Source organism: Heloderma suspectum, chromosome 2 (assembly GCF_057233095.1).
Source record: "Heloderma suspectum isolate Gila_16-S chromosome 2, 16-S_ref, whole genome shotgun sequence".
NCBI classification, from domain to species: domain Eukaryota; kingdom Metazoa; phylum Chordata; class Lepidosauria; order Squamata; family Helodermatidae; genus Heloderma; species Heloderma suspectum.
Window position 1 is genome coordinate 358,620,660 of NC_139459.1, and position 19,893 is coordinate 358,640,552.

Consider the following 19,893-nt stretch of genomic DNA (forward strand, 5'->3'; position numbering starts at 1 on the left):
CATAGGATTGCGCCCTTAGCTGATCACAAGTGGAATCTGAACCAGTCACCTGATGTGGCTGCTAGAATAGCTGCACAATGTCTTTTGATTGGTAGCATTAGAAGCCCTCTATCTCAAAGCGCCTGAAGAGAGAAAGGGGGGGGGGTAAAATACCAGCTTCACTTTTCAGACTGCTGGATCCCACTCATTTTGCAGAGAAATCTCCTCCACAGTTGAATAAGAATCACCTTTTCCCCATTTTTAACCACATGTCACTTTTTATTAATCATATTCAGAAGTGACTATTGAAATGTCAAGTTGTAGATACATACATTTGGGGGGCAGGAAGGATTAAGCAAGGACTATCGGGGTACAAAGGTAACAGAGCAAAGATAAAGAGCCAGCATTTCAGCACACACAGACACACCAGCAGGAAACCAGGGGGTGCTCCTGGAACCTCTAATTTCCTAGAAATACCCCTTCATGCCATGGGGTGGAGCAGAGGAATCTGGAATTGTGATGTGAAGGGAAAAGACCCATTTTGTAGGGATCAGCTATGGGGACCTTACAGTTCCCTCCCTAAAAAAAACAAACACAGCAGCTAGGATTGGGGAGTAGAGAAATGGGGCTGGATGAAGACAGGTCCGTAGATGCAGGTTTAAAACTGGGGCGTGTCTTTCTACGGAGAGTGCCAAGGTCATCCGTAATAGTTGTGGAGACAATTTCCCCCCTCTCCCCTAAGTTTGGGGATAATGCAGCCTTAATACCATCAAGTGGAATTCAGAGTCTTGATATGAGGTATGAGAAAGTAACCGGTGGGAAGGTTCTGGGAGCACAGGAAGTTATTAATTATTATTACTTATTTAATCAATGTATGTACCACTTACCATATCTAAAATATATCTCTAAGCGGTTTAGATCTATAATTAGTTCTATAGGATTCAGGGGAGCTTTAGGGCGACATGTGGGGGGGCTGAGATTCTGGGGGATATAAAGCTAAATCTTTAGGGCTCAGGGATTCGTGGAGGCTGTAGGTCTGTAAGGTCCCTTAGGCAACCAGGTGGCAACTGCAGGCTGGGTCAGTGGGTTCCCTAAATAGCCGGGCGGTAATTGGGGTGTATTTGGGGCCGGACATCCCAGACAAGGGTGAGAAGTTGACGCAGGACCCGATCCTTGCCCCGGGCCTGTCCTCCATGCATAGCCTGCAGTTTCTTGCGTGTCTGGGCCTCTACCTCAGCAGACAGGTTGCCCTGCGAGCCCAGTGCCTGGGGAAGGAAAGAGCAAGGTTATTCCGAAATTACGATAACCAAGGAATTCAGACACAGACACACATGTGCACAGACAGAGAGCACCAGATGGAAGGTGCAAGTTGGAAAGGAAGCTTATCTTGAAATTATGGCAGTGTCCAAAATGATTGTCTGCTTTCTCAAAATTTCCTTTCTGGAGTAAAGGAAAGTCCACATATTAAGAAGTCTGCATCACCCACAAATTAATATGTTAGCAATGGGGCAAAGGATGTTTTTCACTGTGATTGTTGTTATAGAGTCGCCATGTTCATAATGCCATTGGACAGAGATCACTGGGAAGTGGGCAGGGTGGGGGGATGGCAGAAAAGGGCTATTGCCTTCTTGTCCCGCCTCTGGACTTCCCAGGGGGATCTGTTGGCCACTGTGAAGAGCAGGATGCTGGACTAGATGGGCTTTTGGTGTGATTCAGGAGGGCTCTGCGGTTACCCTAAATCAGGGATGGGGAACTTTTTTTATGTCAAACACTCTGGAGTTTGGATAACTACTACCCAGTTGCTAATATTCCTTTTTTGGCTAAGGTTCTTGACAACCTTAAATCCATAGCTAATGTCTTGGGCAGGCCCAGAGTCCTTACCTTATCAAAAAGAGCCCCAAGCCTGACACCAAATTCCCAAAACTGACCATGCTGGCCAGGTCTGTAGTGCTAAATTCTGAAAGGCAGGCACTCATCGTGGCAGTCACCATAGCTACATCCCCAAAGAAAGTTCAAAACTTCAGGCAGTTGTGTTGATCCATATCAAAAACCAGTTCTAGCAGTTTTCATCTCCACCAGGAGCAGGTCTTGTGTAGGGCTTAAGTGCCCTTTCAAGACCAAGCATCCCTCAAAATACTTTGCATTACAACAGGGAACAGTATATTCTTGCTGGGAAAATTTATCCCCCCTCCCTGCACAGCTACTGGCTGGGTTCACACAACACGCTAACCCACACTCAGTGGTTGAGTGTGGCTTGTTGTTGACTGTGGCTTGTTGTTGAACCATGGGTTATTATGTTGTCTGAACGCAGCACATTTTCCACAGGGTGGGTTATCATGTTGTCTGAATGCAGTGTGTTTTCCACAGGGTGGCTTGTTAACCATGCAGTGTGGCTTGTTAACCAGCCTAAAGCGCCCAACAACAAACCATGGGTTCTTAAGATGGCTTGTTCAAGAAAAATAAGCCACACTGCATGGTTAACAAGCCACCCTGTAGAAAACACACTGTGTTTAGACAACACGATAACTCACGGTACAACAACCACCCACAGTGCAACAACAACCCACATTCAACCACTGAGTGTGGGTTAGTGTGTTGTGTGAACCCTGTCACTGTAAGGATTGCAGCTAAGCTCAAAGGGAACAGAGAAGTCTGAGGGGAGTGGGGTGGCAGATGACGTCAGTGTCCCTGCTAATAAACAAGTGCTGGTGCTGCGTCCCTGTGAGCCCTGGCTCCCCTACACCACTGATGCTAGCTGGGAATTATGGGATTTGCAGTCCAACACATCTGGAGGGCACTAGGTAGGGCAAGGCTGTACTAACTTAAGGGGAAGTCATAAAGGGTTGTCCATCATCCTCTCAACAGGCCTCTGGGCTACCCATTTTTCTGCTCCCCTCCATATTCCCATCATGCCTCCTTTAAACATCTCCCAAGAAATCCCCCGTATCCTCCCTGCCCAGCACTGCTGATCCTTTCCGATTCTTCCTCCTGAGACCCATCCTCCATTCACGTGCACACACCATGGAACCATAACAACCCCCACCCCTTGAGGACACCACTCCCCATCCCAATCTCACCGCCTGCTGCTTCTGCTGGAACTCTCTCTCACGCTCCAAGCGGTATTGTTCAATTTCAGCCTGGGCTTCTTCCTTGGCCTGCTTCAGCCTCCGGGCCTTCCCTGGGAAGGGGGTTGGGGAGAGACACACAGAAGGGCAAGATGGAGAGAGATTCCCTTCCCAGATCCTTTGTAGAGGTGTGTGGGTGGGGGAAGTGCCCCAAGCCTCACACGTGTCCTGGATCACATCAATAGTACGCTCTAAGAAGAGGAGAAGGAGAGCGGGGGCCGGGTGGGGGTGGCTTAAAATTAGCACTTAGCCCCTGGGCCTGAGCCATAGAAAAGCCCTGCCCCTCTCAAGACCTTTCCAATGTATCCCCCCCCCCCGAATCCTAGTTCTAAGCTACTCCCCTCTGTGATAACCCACTCCACTGCAATGGCCTTCCGGAGAACTCAGGTATACTCAGGCATTTGTGTTCTCGGCAAATTCGTGTTCCCACCCAACTATCTTCTGCAAGGGCCTTCCCTGGGAAACTGTCTCACGTTTTCGAGCCTCTGCCACCTTCTCAGCAGCCCTCTTCTCTGCTTGCAGCAGCTGCTGAATTCCCTGGGTCTGGCTGGCCATGGTTCCCTAGCAATGATGCTCAAGTCAGCAAATCCTCCTGCATCCACTCAACCGGGTACCACATCCTAGCAAGGCAGCCTGAGGTCCTAGTGCCCCCCGCTTTCCGTCTGTTCTCCCAGTGCTCTGCAGTGCTTCATTGCTATATATGGCCAAATGCAACGGAGTCCAAGGCTTCTCTTCTGTGCCTTTGATTGATAGATAGATAGATAGATAGATAGATAGATGGCATAGCTGGTCATGTCAGGGGACAGGGTTGCAAGGATGAGAAAAGTTGATCCTTATAATGTGACCTCTTAAGACCTAGGAGCACCATTAGGTCCTCAAAACTCTAGTAATGTATTCATTTTTATCCCATCCCTTTCCTCCAAGGAGCTCAGGCTGGCATACATCAGCCTCCCCCACCCCTTTTATCCTCATAACAAGCCAGTAGGGCAGGCTGAAAGATAGTGACTGCCCCAAGGTCACCCAGTGAGCTTGATTGCTGAGTGGGATCTGACCCTCGGTCTCACGAGTCCTAGTCCAGCACTCCGATCATGACACCACACCTCTCTCTTTCAACTGACCTCGCCAAATGTCAGTCTCCATTAACGGTCTAATTGACTTTCCTTTCGCTTTTTAATCCTGGTCAGAACTTCTGACCAATCCTGTTCTTTATAGACCTTCTAACAACCAATCCCATTTGTTGACCCTCTGACCAATCCAAATTGTACTTTACTGTCCACTTGGTGCCTATATAAATGAAGGCAGCTTCCTACAGTAATCATTTTTAGACTACCAGTTTGAAGTCTCCATTCCATAGCAACCGTAACCAAGGCAGCCACTATTATCTTATACCCAATGCATGGTAGGAAAGCCAGGCTTATTCGGTTACATTCTAACCTCACTCAGAAGTCACTTACAAAATATAAACACTACAACACAAACAGGGAAAAATACAGTGTTTCCTCACACACACACAGAGACACACACACACACCACTCCCTGCCAAAGCAGTACACTGAAAGAAAAACCTGTTGCATAAGATGTTTTGAAAATAAGGGCAGCAGGGCTGTCAGTTGATTAAATAATGCTCAGTTTATTCTGCTACCATTTTGTTGATTGATCACTTACAGTGAAAGTAAGTTGCGTATTAACAGAACCACAAGATAGGTTACTTTTTTGAGATGCTGAAGTCTGAGCCAAGTTTCTATTTAATAAACGAAAACTATCACTTTTTGTTAAAAGTAAAGGCCATCTTTAATATTTTATTTCTCCTTCCCTATATGACACACCCAAACACAAATAGGCTCCCCCCCCCCCAAGTAAGCAACAGTGTGCTTCATTACAGCCCTACCACTTGAAACTGGCTCTGCTCAATCAGCTAAAGGAGCCATCCCCAACCTGGTGCCCACCAGCTGTTTGGCCACAACTCCCATTATCGCCAGCAGCATAGTCATGCTTGGCTGGGGATGCTGGGTGTGTGTGAAGTCAAGCACATATGGAGGGCACCAGGTTGGGGAAAGCTGAACTAAAGCTTTATTTGATGAAGCTGCTGATAAAGTGTGACTCTGTGTACCTTGTGGAACTACAGGTTTCTTTTATTCTAGGAATTGGCCTTAATTGACTTAAGTAATGTTACAGGATTGTTGTCCGGGCAGACAGGGGCTTCAGGCAACACTGAACACTCACCCGTGTGCCATGTTTCTATTGGCTTGTTCTGTTGTCATGGGTTACAAATTTATCTTCTTCAGGGGAGATTCGGAGGAGAGTCCAACTGCTGAGCAATGATCGACCTGTACCAAGGCCCTGTAACACTGTCATAATCAGTGTAAACAAACCCCAGGCGGTAGAGCCTTGTTCTGAGCCTGGCAATGTAGTTTAGATGGGTTCAAGAGGGATTAAAGAAATGCATCTCTAGGTTTGCTGATGACTATTACCCATGAACTGCCTTGTTCACAGGCAGAATCACTCCCACTATTTTTAACATTTGGGCTGTGAGTGCTGTTGTTTACATTGCCAAAATGATACCACCCTTGCACAAGAAAGAGGTATCAGCAGACATGGGGAAACCCTGAGTTTTGTAGAAGTAAAACCTTGGGGCAGGCGGGGGAAAGGACGGGACCGAAGCAGCTAAATGAGGACTGAGTGGCCATGAATAGCTGACTGTTGGGGAGGTGGGAGAAAAACCCGGGAAGAGGGGAATAGAAGGAGTGCCTGATTGCAGAGGAGGGCTCCTTGTGAGTAAAGGGCTCCTTGAGAGTAGGGCCCTCATGAGAATGTCTGTCAGGAGCCTCTGAAGCTTCCAGAGCACCTGAGTTCTGGGTGAGGCTCTGGAAGCTTCAGCTTACAGGCCTCAGTCTTTACACCAGCTCTGGTCCCTGATCACCTTGCCTCTGACTTTTTAGCCATTCCTCTGTTGGGCCTCCTGTGAGCAGACCCTGGATTGCCTTGTGTCTTCTTGTCTGGTTTCTTCCTTGCTTGGTACTGTTCTGAAACTGACTGGGGACTGGACAAATTCATGGAGGAGAAGGCTATCAATGGCTACTGGCCATGATGGCTATACATTATTTCCAGTATCAGATGCAGTATGCTCCTCAGGACCAATTGCTAGTCATGTCTGGCTTATGGGCTTCCATAGGCATCTGGGTGGCCACTGCGAGAATAAAACACTAGACTAGACGGGCCTTTTGGTCTGATCCATCAGGGCTCTTCTTATGTTCTTACCTTCTTCCCAGTAAAAGCAAAGAACGTTGGGTAGTTTATTTGGGGTGTGTGTGACAAAAGTCTATAAAAGATAATAATCATGCCTGTTCAAAGTCCAATAGGAAGGAATACCCACAGCATTTCCTTCCCACTTTGTCCCCAAATCTGGATTCATTCTCAGTGACATGACAATGAAAAATCATTATACAGGAGAAAAATTTAACAAAATTCACTACCACAAGATGTACTGCTGGCTTAGGATTATTAAAAAAAGAATTAGACAAGTTTGTGTAGACCCCAAACATCAGCAATTAGCCATGAGAGTTAAATGGAAGATTTATGTTGCTCTGGGACTGGTGAGCTGATAGGTGGCATATTCTGGCGTCAGCCAGAGAACCGAGGGTCACTGGGAGGCTGCGCTCCCTCTTCTCAGGAAGAACATCACGGCATGGGCGAGACCAGACTAGCCCCATCCATTGGCTGGAGAAAGAGCAGCTGCCGCAGGGAGCTTGTTTTGCCTGTCCCTGCCAAAAAATAACACTCACACAAACTGTATAACCAAGAACTGGAGCCTGAATTTGTTTTCCTCCCCCTCCGCCTTCCCAATCCCTTTTCTTTTTGTGTTGTGTTTTTCCGATTGTAAGCCTGAAGGCAGAGATAGTCTTATTGTTAATCTTTGCAAGCTTCTCTGTGAGCCTTTTTCATGTGAAAAGTGGGGGTGGAATCCTTTAATTAAATACATACCTACATAAAATAAATACACAGACCAATGTTTGAAATCTTGGAGGCTGGGGACAAATTAATAGGAGAGGGTGTTCTCTCCATCACGTCCTTCTCGAGAACTTCCAGAGGCATCTGGCCAGCTAGATGGACCCTTGGTCTTGTCCAGCAATTCTTACCCCTCTCATTAAAAAAAAATTAGATGGAAACAACAGGTAAAGATACATTAATTTATTTATTTAAAATCTTTCCAGTTTTCTTGTTTCCATTTGATTCCACTGATAAGAAATGAATAACCATTTGCTCCTTGTCAGCCTTTCTTACAAGCTCACTCCTTTTTCCTTCCTCCTCCCCCTCCCTCTTGTTCTCTCTCCCACCTCCCTGCCCCTCTCCACCTCCATAAATCCCCACCCACTCAGGAATGCAAGAGCAGCATCTAAAATAAGGAGTGTTTCTGAGGTAGAACGGCAGCCCCAACATCACTGTGGCGGAAATGGCAAAACAAAGGCTTGTGCTACTAGTGCAGGGGAGGCACACATGGGTCTAGAACACGCCTGGAGGACAGGCCCACTCCCACTGCTGTCAGACGTCCCCCAAGCTCTCCACCAATGTCCTTCAATCACCACATTTTGCTCTCTGCACCAGTGTTGCTGATTTTTCCCAGCCCCAATGCAAATTCCCTTCTATCCTGGCCCAGCAGCCACAAGGTTCAGCAGTGATCAAGGCACTTGGGAGTGGGGGAGTGGGTTGAGGGCCCGCCTGTGGTCAGAGCTCCCCATTGATGCTAATCTTGGCCACCGAGATGCTCTCTGTCGACGTGAGCTGCCCCTTCTCGTAAATGATGAAGAGGCTGTGGGCGTCCTCAGGGGCTCCTCCATCCAGCGCTGCCATGGAGGAGTAGCCGCTGGCACCGGCCCAGATCTGCAGGGGCACTTTCCACCACGAAGAGCCGTTGGTGAAACTCCAGCGGAGTGTCAAGTTGACCCCTGGGTTGGAGAAGAGAGAGAACGCAGAATCATCACAGTCATGAAGGTGAATTTTGTAGTCTCTTTGTTCATTCACAAATTCGTTATGTTGTCGTCGCCCTTGCCAAACTTTGCATTCTTTTTTTTTTTGCAGTGGTTTTTAGCTGACAGGCAGTGTGGTGTAGTGGTTATACAGATGAGGTGGGCAACTGGTGCCCCTCCAGATGTTTTGACCCGCAATTCCCATGATCCCTCAGCATTGGCTATGCTAGCTATGTCTGATGGAAGGTGTAGGCCAAAACAACTGGAGACTGTGGCGTTCCTGCCTATTGCCAATGAGAATTCCTTTTCAATAAGGCCTTTCCCACAGCAGGCGACTCTCTCCCCCACACACAGTAATACTGCCACCACGACTTTTACCTACCCCCTGCTTTTTTTACTTTGTCCTCAAGCTGTGAAGACACACTGGCTTTATTCTATAACCTGTATTATTCCCTTTATTACTTTACCCTTTTGTAGCCAAGAGCAGAAGCTGTAGGATTTTATAAAACAAAGACATCTTTCCTAATTACAGCATTAAGATGTTCAACAGTAAATCAGTAACTTTTAAAGCTCCTATGTATATCCTCTCATACACACAAATCCTGGTCACACTCCCTCCCTCTTCAATTTAACTCTTTACAGACCTCCCTCCCGATCTATTCCCTAGCACAGTGAACTCCAAAGCGGGGTGTGCACACTCCAAGGGGTACGCAAGAGGATCCACTGGGGTGCACAACCCACCTGATAATTGAGCAGCCTCCTGCTGCTCCTACAAGCTGCCACTGTGTGCAGTGGCAGGATGGGACAGGATCCAAGAGGGAAGCTCCATGGCATTTCTCTCTTGGCTCCAGTCCAAATTGTCCTTTACTCCTAAACAGGCTATAGTTAATTATTACACAAATCAGTTTTTGGCACAAGGACACTTGCAAAGAGCTGTACAATCACACAGTTTTTTTCCTGCAGCTGCATAACTCTGAACACTGTAGTTTACAGCTGAACTTCACAAGCTCCTGACAGGCTGAACTGACCCTCGGAATAGTCACCCAAATCGGGTGTAGCCTGTTTTCTGTTACTTTCCATCCATATTGACAAGGATCTGGAGACTTGATTTCAGCCTTATGTGCACAGGCCCAGATGCTTGCTTGATAAACAGCACATCTGCAGTGTTGCAAAAATGCATCTTGCATAGGAGGCATCATCTCAGGATTTTGACTGCAGTGGCAGAATATTTATTTTCTTCCTCCATTAATGTTGTCCAATGCTCCACTTGTGTACAAACTGATAACAAAATGCTCCAAATCTTTAAACTGGGGAGTGTGGAGTAGCTGTTTTCCTTTGTAGTCTGACAGTCTCTGAGGTTTTGCATTTGTAAGGAACCTGGTAGCTAACTAATAAAGTAGTGAGCCTGAAGCGTGGTGCCTTGGAGTGTGTGACTGCCAATGGAGAGAACCAAGGGACCTGACAGCTTGCCGGCAGTTTGAACAAGAACTTGCCGGCCAGAATAACTTAGGGGGGAATGCCCCTCCCTTCCAATTGTGCCCCCCTACGTAAACTATCACTCATAGCCAACTGGGTGGAGCATCTGAGCTCCACCTCTAACTTTTCCTGCTTTGCTCTGCGTCAGACTCTAGCATCCCTCAGGTCACACCCCGCACTCTCCTCCTCCTCCTCTGAGACCTGGGTTCTCACAGGGGAGGAAAGGGGAGGCCTTCAGGTTGAGTCATCTGTGTGCCATGTTCCCAAGAAGAACGCCTATCCATGTCTGAGCTCACTAGGGAGGAAACCTCCCCCAATTCTGGCTGTTCCCAATCTGAATCTGAGCCGCTAACTATCTCCACACGCTCAGAATTATTCCTGGCAGGGAGAATCTAAGTCAAGTAAGGTAAAGGGTTTCTCCATGAGTCGCACCATTGAGTCTGTCACTGAATCAGAGCTCTTCTTCCACACATTATATGCCATTCTTCTGGAACGCCCCCTCATTGATGATGTAGAGTCACAGTCAATGACAGAATACCACAGTGGCAGGGCAAGACTTTGATGGGGTCCAAGGGCATTAAACATTTGTCCAACATCAAACATTCTTTTGTTTTTTCCTGTTCCAAAACTGACAGATACTGTACAGTCTTCTAAAATGTCAGTGAAGTGGCTGAAGTGGAATACTGAAATGATTATACCATCAGAATCCACAGATCGCACCAATTCTGACTTTGTCCTGTCTTGTAGAGCATGAGGTACCTGCAACACAGTTCGGGTGTCTGCCTCTTCGTAGTCACAGTTTTCCGACATACTACTTCAAGATCCAATATGATGCACATCATCATCGCTTGTAATGTAGAAATCATTTTGTGTTGTATGTTCAAGGGTAGAAAGAGCTTCTCCACTGATATATCGAAAGAGTTCCAACTTGTTCTCAGGTACAGACAGAAAAATTGACCAATCTTTTGGAAGCCGGACATTTGGGCCAACTTTTAATTGTACTCCATGGCCTCTGCTAACTCTTGTCTTGCCCTTGATCGAAAGTTGCCAGTAAGAGTCCTAAACAACATGCTGTTGCAATGCCACCCTCAACTCCATTTCAATATGCCTCAAGAAGCACAGGTGAAAGTAGTCTTCAAAGATTACAGCTCCACCATCTAAAACAACTGTATCGTAATTGGATGGCACAGCTAAAACATCAAGCTCTTAATATGCATCAATCTCTTTCTGCAAGCAAACAAGCACATCTGACTTATTCGAATGGTACATCTGTTCAACACTGTTTCCTAGTGAAGGTGGATATTCATGACATTCATGAGCGAAAAATTCATCTATGTTGTGTTTTTTTGATTGCGTTGCAATGTACATCTGTCCAAGGAGAGAAACATTTGATTTCAGCAGCCCCAGTTTCCTTGATTGTGATTGCTTTTTCTTTGGTGCTTTGAAGAAGAGAAAGGCATTCTTTTTTATAGGTGTGTTGAATAGTTTGCTTTTCTCAATCAGGATATCTTTCAAAAATTTGCTATACTGCTCTTTTCCTCTTTTGATAAATATAGCCACATATTCTTTATCCTCCCTGATTTATCCTCCAAGGCTAACTAGCTCAATTCAAAGAAAGGTTTTCCATTCCTCCGGATGATTTCAGACATGTTCCTAACATCAGACAGAAAATCAGCTTGTCGTTTGATCATTTCATCATGGTGGAAAAAATCACACACATAATTCTCCGTACTTCCAGAAGCTGTTTTGAAGTCTTCCAGTTTTTTGTTTATTTCAGGGCCGCTCACTGGCCAGTTCATCAGCAATACAGGACTATGGGTCAAGCTGATAACTCTACCATCTCCCTTCAGTATATTATTTAGCTGCTCATGACCTTGATTAATTACAATGGAAGAGAAGCACTTTTGCAATCTGCTCACAGTAAATTTTCCATCTCTGAACTCATCTACTACTGATTTGGGCAGATGTTTCATGTTGGTTATGTGCACTGTGCTCCATCTCGCATAGCGATGGTGGTCCCAGGCAAAGAAGACTTCCGCAAGACTTCCTAAGCTCTCTGCATAGATATCAAAGTTCCTCTCCCTATGAGCACGAACAAAAGTCATCAGAACAGCCTCTAATCGCATCACTTGAATCCAATAGACAGAAGTAGGACTTCCACTAAACTTCTGCATCTAGTCATCCAGTTCCTCCTGAGGTGATGTTCCTTGGTGAGCTCCATGAAGAAGTATTTGTAATGCCACATAGCTGACCTGATGGGCATACCGAGCTTTGGTGACATGTCTAGCTTTCAGTATTCCATCGGCTGTTCCTGGACAAGCTATACCAGCTTCAACAAGAGCGTCAGTCCATCCAGATTCCTTTGAGATATCTCCAGTTGCTACAGAAGCGTGTTTCTCAGTGTTCCAAGCATTACTACAATTTCCCCCACAGATTCATGGGTCCACTGAAGTTGTTTCATCCAGTGACATCTCCAGTGACAACAGGTACTTGCTGTCAAGAATGCCCCTGTTGCCTTCTGGATCCTCCAATAGCCAGAACCAACACTCAGACAAAAAGGGCTGCTTTCCAAGACGTTAATTCCATTCAACCTAATGAAGCTTACCGATGCTAATTGCCTGAGACTCAGGGGAAATTCAAAGGAACAGCCTACTAGGGGTTTCTAAGAGTTAGGACGTCAGTTGGTCTCCGTTTGGGGGAAAGCGTGGGAACTCTCTGAACTTAAGGAGCAGGAGGGGAAGGTCTCCCCCTCTCCCGTGGGGCCTTGGGGCACAGCTGTTGACATCAAGCCAATCGGGCTGAGCGCTTAAGCTCGGCTCCCGCAACCTCTTGCTTGTGCCTGTGCCTCTCATCTCAAAGCTCAAGTTGTCCCTCCCTTTCCATGCCAGGGTCACTATTGCTCCCAGGAATGTGAGTGGGGGGGGGCTCCCCCTCCAGCTGCACCTCTGAAATCTGAGAGAGTTCCTCTTCCACAGATTGTATCCCCTACTCAGAATCAGAGCTGCTTTGGGACTCTATGGGCTCAAATCCAACCCTAACATCTGACTGGGATTAAGAAAATTTACACTTTTCTTGATTACTTCCATTGCATGAAGAATAATTCTTGGATCACGTGATGACTCTTTGAATAAAGGGAATAAGCCACTAATATGTGGCACAGTCTTGTTTATATATTCTCCACAGTGATATGCTGACTAAGTTAACATTCCAATCATTTTGATCTGTATGATCGTCAATCTGTGAGGCAATTGATTTTGCCCATTCTTCCTCTTCTTTGAGCTCTTTTGAAAGAAGGCAATTTTCAGTGTTCATATCTGTATTTATTATGCTGCTTTCTAAATTTTGAGAGCTTATTTTTAATCCTCCAGTTAGCTGAGGAATGACAATGAACTCATCTGGAAGTTTTACATTTTATAAGGTTCGCCTGGTTGGATATGGAAATCTCTCTTCACTCCATCACCTCATTCTGCCTTGCTTGAAAAACAGAAATCACAGTGCTGTGAAAGGAGTCCTTGGAAGTTGTGGCGGATGGGTTGTGATCTATCTAGTCAACTGCTCCAGCTGTGAAAAGACCATTCCCCATTTCTGTTGGACAAACAAGATTCTCATTATGAAAGTGCTGCAGAACCACATTACACATCTTGCGTTCTATGTACTTTATAGTTCACTGAAAGACCAAAACAATTTCATTTATTTACCAGAAACTCACTGCGAAACTTAGAGTGAATCAGAAGTCCGAGATACACTGGCAATGGGGTTTCATTTTTTTGATGGGAATGTGTGTTGAAAGTAATGAGTTGGCTAATAGGTAATGTACTTTGTTCATTCTCAACATTATATTCATGAGAAGGGCTGTACATGATGAGACCAAGAAGAAATTTAAAGTGGTCAGCAACAGAGTTCTTCTGACAATCTAGTGGAAATCCATCCTTTTGGAAATCATAGCTGTCTTGCTTAGACATTTCACGGTGACACATCAGAGCAGCTTTTGAGATAATACAGCGGTCTTCTGACAGAGATGTTGTCAACAAAGATGATTGTACGAAATCCTTCATTTGTTTAATGCTCACTAGCACTATCTCATTCCGGAAACCTTCCTCCTCTTTTAGCATAGGAAAAAAACGTTGCAATATTGCATTTTTCAGTCTGGTCTGATTCACAGCTGCTACGTTATACAATTCAGCTCTTGTGCTCATTTCTTGATAGAGTACATTCAGGGTAAAGTATCTCTTCCCAGCTGCAAGATCCTCCTCAACCATACCAAGAACTTCAACTATTTTACGTCCTCCAGATGTATCGTGGTCGTCATAATTATCTTTTGTGACATGGACCGACTCAAAATGGTGATTAAAGCTAACAAGGTAGTATGTGTGGTACTTCAGTTCATTTGCCACAACATCTCCTACTGAAAGCTGAGCCAAAACATTAGACTCATTCAAGAGGTGTGCTCTTTGTCAGAGTTCTTCAGTAAGTTGCAATTTTTGAAATGGGTGAAGAATATTATTTTTTCCTTCTGGTTTGAAGTAAAACAGACAAATGCTCAAAATATGTGGTATTTTTGTTCTCCTGCTACTCAGCCTTTGATTCTTGGGCACATTGTCACTTGTACATGGAGCAGGCGACTTGGCTCTTCTCTTCTGTGCTATTATCTGCTTGCACTCTACCCTGTCTGGACATAGGTCACGGCAACGATTCTTATGCGATTTGTCTATGTTAGTTACTAATTTATCAACGGTAGCGTCTGTTAGTGGTAATTTCATTGATATTGTGATGCCAGCTAAGCGGAATAGCTCTCAGTTTTTGATAAAAGCTTTCGTAGGTTTCTGCAATTACAGAAGAGTTCAAATTTGAAGCAGCACAACAGAGGCCCTCAGCTGTGGCTTTCTGGCAAATTATACAGTGGCTGTAGTCCATAGAGTACTCATTTGTTATCTGGGAAAAACTGTAATTGAACATTTATTTGTATTAGATTAATAAGGACTATAAATAATACCATAAATAATAATATATGTTTTAGTGTTACGTGGGGAAGGGGGGATCATCAGAGGGATTATTAAGTCCTTAGGACTCTTACCCTCCCATCCCAAACAAAGATCACTTTACAGCAGGTTAGGCCATGTCCGAGAGGAAATGTTCTGGTCCCTCAATTTTCCACCCTCAAAGGAATTCTAACTATTCTACTGGTACTACAACATTACCACTTTGCCCCCTCTTATAAAATGTTTAACATACCTCTAAAGAATAATTCGGGGTGGGGGGTCAAAAACTTTACCACAGGTTGTAACTCCCACTTACTCTTTACAGACATTCATGCCTGCTAGAATCAAAGCACACCCATGAGACCTTAGCAGTGGCAAAGGTCCTGCCAGATTCATTTGCCACAGGTGAACTTTGACCCCGGGCCTTTCAGTGGAGGGGCTGACACCCCGTTTTTGGAGCCACGGCATCTCTGTGGAAAGCCAAAGGCTTCCCAGAACCTGAGACACTTTACTGCCTCTTTGCCTTGCCTCAACCCTTTCCTGCTGTGATTGGTCACTGCCATATAAATGTCCTGATATAAACTTTTGCCTTCTGCCTCGCCAGCTTTGTCTGTGCAACACAGCACCTGCTGGGAACAACTCACAGTCTCCGCTCTGGCCTGGTCCTGGCTTTAGTTGCTGGCCTTGCTGGCATCCCCTGGTTCCCTCCTTCCTGCAGACCCCCTAAGGGTGCAATCCTATGCATGTTTAGACAGAGAAAAGGCCTACAATTCCTAGCATTCTCCAGCCAGCCATCTGGCTGGAGAATGCTGGGAGTTGTAGGCCTTTTCTCTGTCTAAACATGCATAGGATTGCGCCCTAAATCAGCTTTCCCCATCCTGGGCCCTTCTAAATGTTTTGGACTACATCTCCCATCATCCCTGACCATTGGCCATGTGAGCTGGGGCCAGTGGGAGTTTGTAGTCGAAAAAGATCTGGAGGGGCTCTGGTTGGGGGAAGGCTAAATGTTTCTTCTCCTGGCATCTCACTGGACTTGCTCTCCGGAACTGACTTCAGCCTGTCATTCTGGCATGTAGTTTCACCGAAGGAGAGGGGTCACAGCACAGTGTTGGAGCACCTTATTTAATTTAATTTAATTTAATTTATTTATTTCATTTCTATACTGCCCAATACCCAAGCCTCTCTGGGCAGTTCACAAAAATTAAAACCACAAAGCGTGGCATAAAACAATATAAAACATGAAAGCTTAAGACCACAATGTAACAGTACAACCAGAATAAATCCTAGCGGCAATGCAGAGATTTAAAATACGGATTTAAAACACCAAAGCTAAAAGAATAGGAAGCTAAGATGCCAAAATACTGGGAGAATAAAAAGGTCTTCACCTGGCACCGAAAGGAGTACAATGTAGGTGCCAGGCAAACCTCTCTAGGGAGCTCATTCCACCTTGCTTTGCATGCAGAAAGCCCCAGGAGTAATCCTTGGCATTTCCAGTTAAAGGAAGGACAGCAGGGGTGTTGTGAAGGGATGTGAAGGACCTCTGCCTGCCCGCCTGAGACCCTGGAGAGCCAATGCCAGTCAGAACAGACCACGAGAGCTGAACCTCTGACCCATGGGCCAAGACCGCCCCCCCCCGGGCTCCCCAGATGGCCTTGCCCCTTCCCCCAATTGTCGGGGGTTCCCCGGCTTTTGCATGGCTTTCCCTCATTCTAAAAGGTCAAAATGCCTCTCCAAGGGCTGAGATACTGGCAGCAACAGCTGTAAGCTCAAATATGCTGGTATTTTTGATGTTTGGGTCCTGTCCCTTTTGCCTTTGTTCCTGCCCACCCCTGGTATGCAGCATCCGAGAGCTTGTCTGAAATTGAATTTGGCTCTCCGGCTGAAAGAGATTCAACACTCCTAGAATAGACCATACTGGGTTAGATGGACAAAGAGTCTGACCTGGTCTAAGGCAGCTTTTTATATTCCTATGTTTAACTTGCCCCTCCGGCCAGACGGGCTCTCTGGAAAAGGCCCAGCCCTGCAAAGACCCAGCAGCTTCTTCCCTCTGACATCATGTGGCGTGGGGACACCTCCATCACTGGAAAGGAGCATGGCTCAGTGGTAGAGCACATGGCTTGTGTGCAGAATGTCCCAGGTTCAATCCCCGGCATCTCCAGGTAGGGTTAGGAGACCTTGCCTGAAACCCTGGGGAGCCACTGCCAGCCAGTGTCGACAGTACTGGGCTACACGGACCAATGTTCTGACTCGGTACAAGGAAGTTTCTTATGTTCCTATCGTTGCGTGACTAGGTTGCAACCGCACAAGGTATCGCTACTGGTGGAGTCAACCACAGGACAGTTGGTCTACAAGGCAGAGCCCAGAAGATTCCTGGAGCAACAGACGAGAACGCTTCCTCAGGAGGCTGGGTGACTGCTCTGTTTTCATTTCAGATCCATGAGCAGAAACGATTATCAGCTGGGATCCCTAGTCTGCTCCCTCAGGCAAGACTGTCCCCCGAGCAGAGTTCCATTCACGGGATCCTCTTGCTAGCGGAAGGGAAGAGAGGTGACTTTCACGCCCCTTTCCCATGCAGTAACACGTCTCCTAAAACCTGCTATGGAGGGCTGGAGACCCGAACAGTGGGGGGGGGGAGCAGCGGGTTTGCTTCAAGGGGAAGGGGGGAATGGGAGGAAATTGCCTCCCTGCCCCCACTGGACCTTGGTCCTGTCTATAAACCAAGAGAGACTTTGCATTCGCAGAAGCCTGGTTAGGATCCAACTTTGTGGTAAATCAAGAATCACCTTCTTGAGGGCTGCAACCTCCTCTTCTGCTAGAATTTTGAAAATGGCTCCTAAAGACACCGCTACTTCCATGGGTAGCTCAGCTATAGTCAAGCTGGAGAGCCTAGTTTGAGACATGCACACGCTCCAATTTTTCACTCACGTTGACTCTCATGAGCTGGGTTGCTGAAGAAGACGAGGCCAGATTTGACGAGGGCCCCTGCGGCCACAGCCGGGTCCACCAAGGTCATGTCAAAGGTCACGTTTTCCAGTGGGAGGGTTTCGCAGGCGTCGTTGCTGTGTATCAGGATGCGGCACCTGCAGTGGTAGAAGTTCTGGTTCCTGGTGTTGATCACCACAGAGCCGTCTGGCAGCTCATAGGGCTGTAAACAGACAGTTGGGAATGTAGATAAGGACATGTTTGGGGGAAGCAAGAAGGTTCCCTTGGTTTGTCCTGGGTGCTCCACTCTCCTCTGCCTCCTCCCCTTGTACCACTTAGCCCAGGCTTCCCCAACCTGGTGCCCTCCAGATGCTGTGGACTACCACTCCTATCAGCCCCAGCCACCACAGCCAAGGGTCAGGGATGACGGGGGCTGTGGTTCAAAACATTTGGAGGGAACCAAGTTGGGGAAGGCTGATGTAGAATTTTAAAATGGACGACCCGAAGAAAGGAGAAGCTACCATCTGAGCGGGCTGCTCTGAAACCTTGGCTTTCAAGGGACGAGGTTATATAAGCAGGGCAGTACAACAGAGAGCCTGGCCCCCTCAAGGGTATTCCAGATCCCTCTTTCACATTTAAGTGTGTTTGTTTAATTAAACGTACTCTACTTTTATTTAAAGAGACGGAAGTGGGGGGGGGAACCCTGCAGGCAGTATTTTACCCAGTTGGCTCAGCAAGAATTATTTATTTTATTTTATTTATTTCATTTCTATACCGCGGTATAGAAATTGTGGGGACTGCAGTGGCTTAGTGGTTAAGACGCTGAACTGCAGACTGGAAGGTCGGCAGGTCAGCAGTTCGGGACCAGAGTGCTGCGTGACGGAGTGAGCTCCCGTCTTCAGTCCCAGCTCCTGCCAACCTAGCAGTTCGAAAGCAAGAAATTGCAAGTAGATAAATAGGTACCGCCTCGGCGGGAAAGGTAACAGTGTTCCGTGCACCTCGGTGTTCAGTCATGCTGGCCACATGGCCACGGAAGCGTCTTCGGACAGCGCTGGCTCTTCGGCTTAGAAACGGGGATGAGCACCGCACCTTAGAGTCGGACACGACTGGTTGGGGACACCTTCACCTTTACCTTTTTACCGCCCAATAGCCAAAGCTCTATTTAACCTGCTCCCACTGTACGGACCAATGAATACAAAGGCAGGGGTTACACATAAAGCTGCCTGATACCAAGTCAGTGACCTGGTTTGCATGATCACTGTAGCTCACCGTGGCTTAAGCCATGATGAGCTGTGGCGCCCACGGGCACCACATTGCCTACTGAAGCCCCAGCTTGTCCCGTTGTCCTAACCCAGGCGGCGTGCCTTATTGGAGGGGGAAACAACCCTCCAGTAACCCATGGTCGGTTGTAAGGTTATTGGAGGGCTCTTTCCCACTCTGACAAGCCCTGCGGCCTGGGCTCGGAAGTCACAGCAAACCATGGCAATCCCCCACCAGGGGTTGAATATCCAAAATGCCTGCTGGCACACGCCACAGCCTACCACGGCTTAAATTAGCCATGGTGGGCTGTGGCAATTGTGTGAACCAGCCCAGACTCTTAGTCAATCCAGCTTGGCACTCTCTACTCTGATGGACAACTCCTCTCTCGGATCTTAGGCAGGTTTTTAGCTGCATATGCTGGGGCTTGAACCTGGGACTTTCCGCAGGCACGCTACCACTGAGCTATGGCGCCTCCCCAGTTTTTTAAAGGTACAGCCCCCTACAGCAGTGCCACCTTTCCACTCTATAAGCAAGGGCTCCAATCAGCCACTCATCCAGCCACAGAGATGACTTTCACAAAAGCGTGGCTCTTTAGGTAATATGTCAGGTATAATCCTGTGCATGTTTAGACGCCAGGAATTCCTGCAAGTCCCAGCATTCCCCAGCCAGCATGGAGAACATGAATAGGATTGCACTCTAAAAGTATTAAACTACTAGCACGGGATATAGAGGGCCTCACGCACCAAGGCTTTTCAGCCCTTTCCCCAGTCCCACTGCAGCCCTATCTACGTTGAACTGCCACTGCAGAAGCACTTGGGGGCAAGGGCGGGGGGAGATTTTCCCAGCGGTGTCTGATGTGGCACAGGGGGCTGCAGCCAGAGGGGGAAATGGTTCGCTCGTCCCTGCCCGTGCATGTGGACTGCAAAGGTGAACGGCAACGTTCTGCACGTCAAAAGTTTCCGTTCACTGTGAGCAGCATTAAGTGATGCAGCTTTCAGAGACTGCAAAAGCTTGAGTCATGGAAAGAGCCACTTGAGATAAATTCCAGTCTGCAGAGAAAAAGTCCAGTGGTAACAGGCGGTTTTCTGAGTCAACTTGGGCAGGATCACATTGCCTGTATTTTTAATTTTTTCTGTAGAATCATGAGGACTAGAAAGCATCCCCCCGCCCCCCCTGAATTCTCTACTG

At 47.0% G+C, this 19,893-nt stretch overlaps 2 protein-coding genes across 4 annotated transcripts in view; both read right to left on the minus strand.

Moving 5' to 3' along the window:
• Window positions 1–242: 242 nt before the first annotated feature.
• Window positions 243–4,288, minus strand: ATP6V1G2 (ATPase H+ transporting V1 subunit G2). Of its 2 annotated transcripts, none has more exons than XM_084832583.1 (3): window positions 4,223–4,288; window positions 3,057–3,157; window positions 243–1,244 (listed from the first exon to the last, which is right to left on the minus strand). In XM_084832583.1, the coding sequence occupies exons 1-3, from the start codon at window positions 4,242–4,244 to the stop codon at window positions 1,071–1,073; spliced, it is 297 nt and encodes a 98-aa protein (XP_084688709.1). In that variant the 5' UTR covers window positions 4,245–4,288; the 3' UTR covers window positions 243–1,070. The 2 variants fall into 2 exon arrangements, with proteins under 2 accessions (XP_084688709.1, XP_084688708.1); XM_084832582.1 differs by lacking the exon at window positions 4,223–4,288 and adding an exon at window positions 3,578–3,659 and having other exon boundaries at window positions 1,071–1,244.
• A 2,989-nt stretch (window positions 4,289–7,277) lies between these two features.
• Window positions 7,278–19,893, minus strand: part of NEU1 (neuraminidase 1) — a 31,279-nt gene continuing 18,663 nt past the window's right edge. For both annotated transcript variants that reach the window (XM_084841037.1, XM_084841038.1), the window contains exons 5-6: window positions 17,449–17,668; window positions 7,278–8,047 (exon numbers count right to left, since the gene is read on the minus strand). In XM_084841037.1, coding sequence (XP_084697163.1) covers window positions 7,827–8,047; window positions 17,449–17,668 — 441 coding nt within the window. In that variant the 3' untranslated portion in view covers window positions 7,278–7,826. The remainder of the gene's footprint in view (window positions 8,048–17,448; window positions 17,669–19,893) is intronic.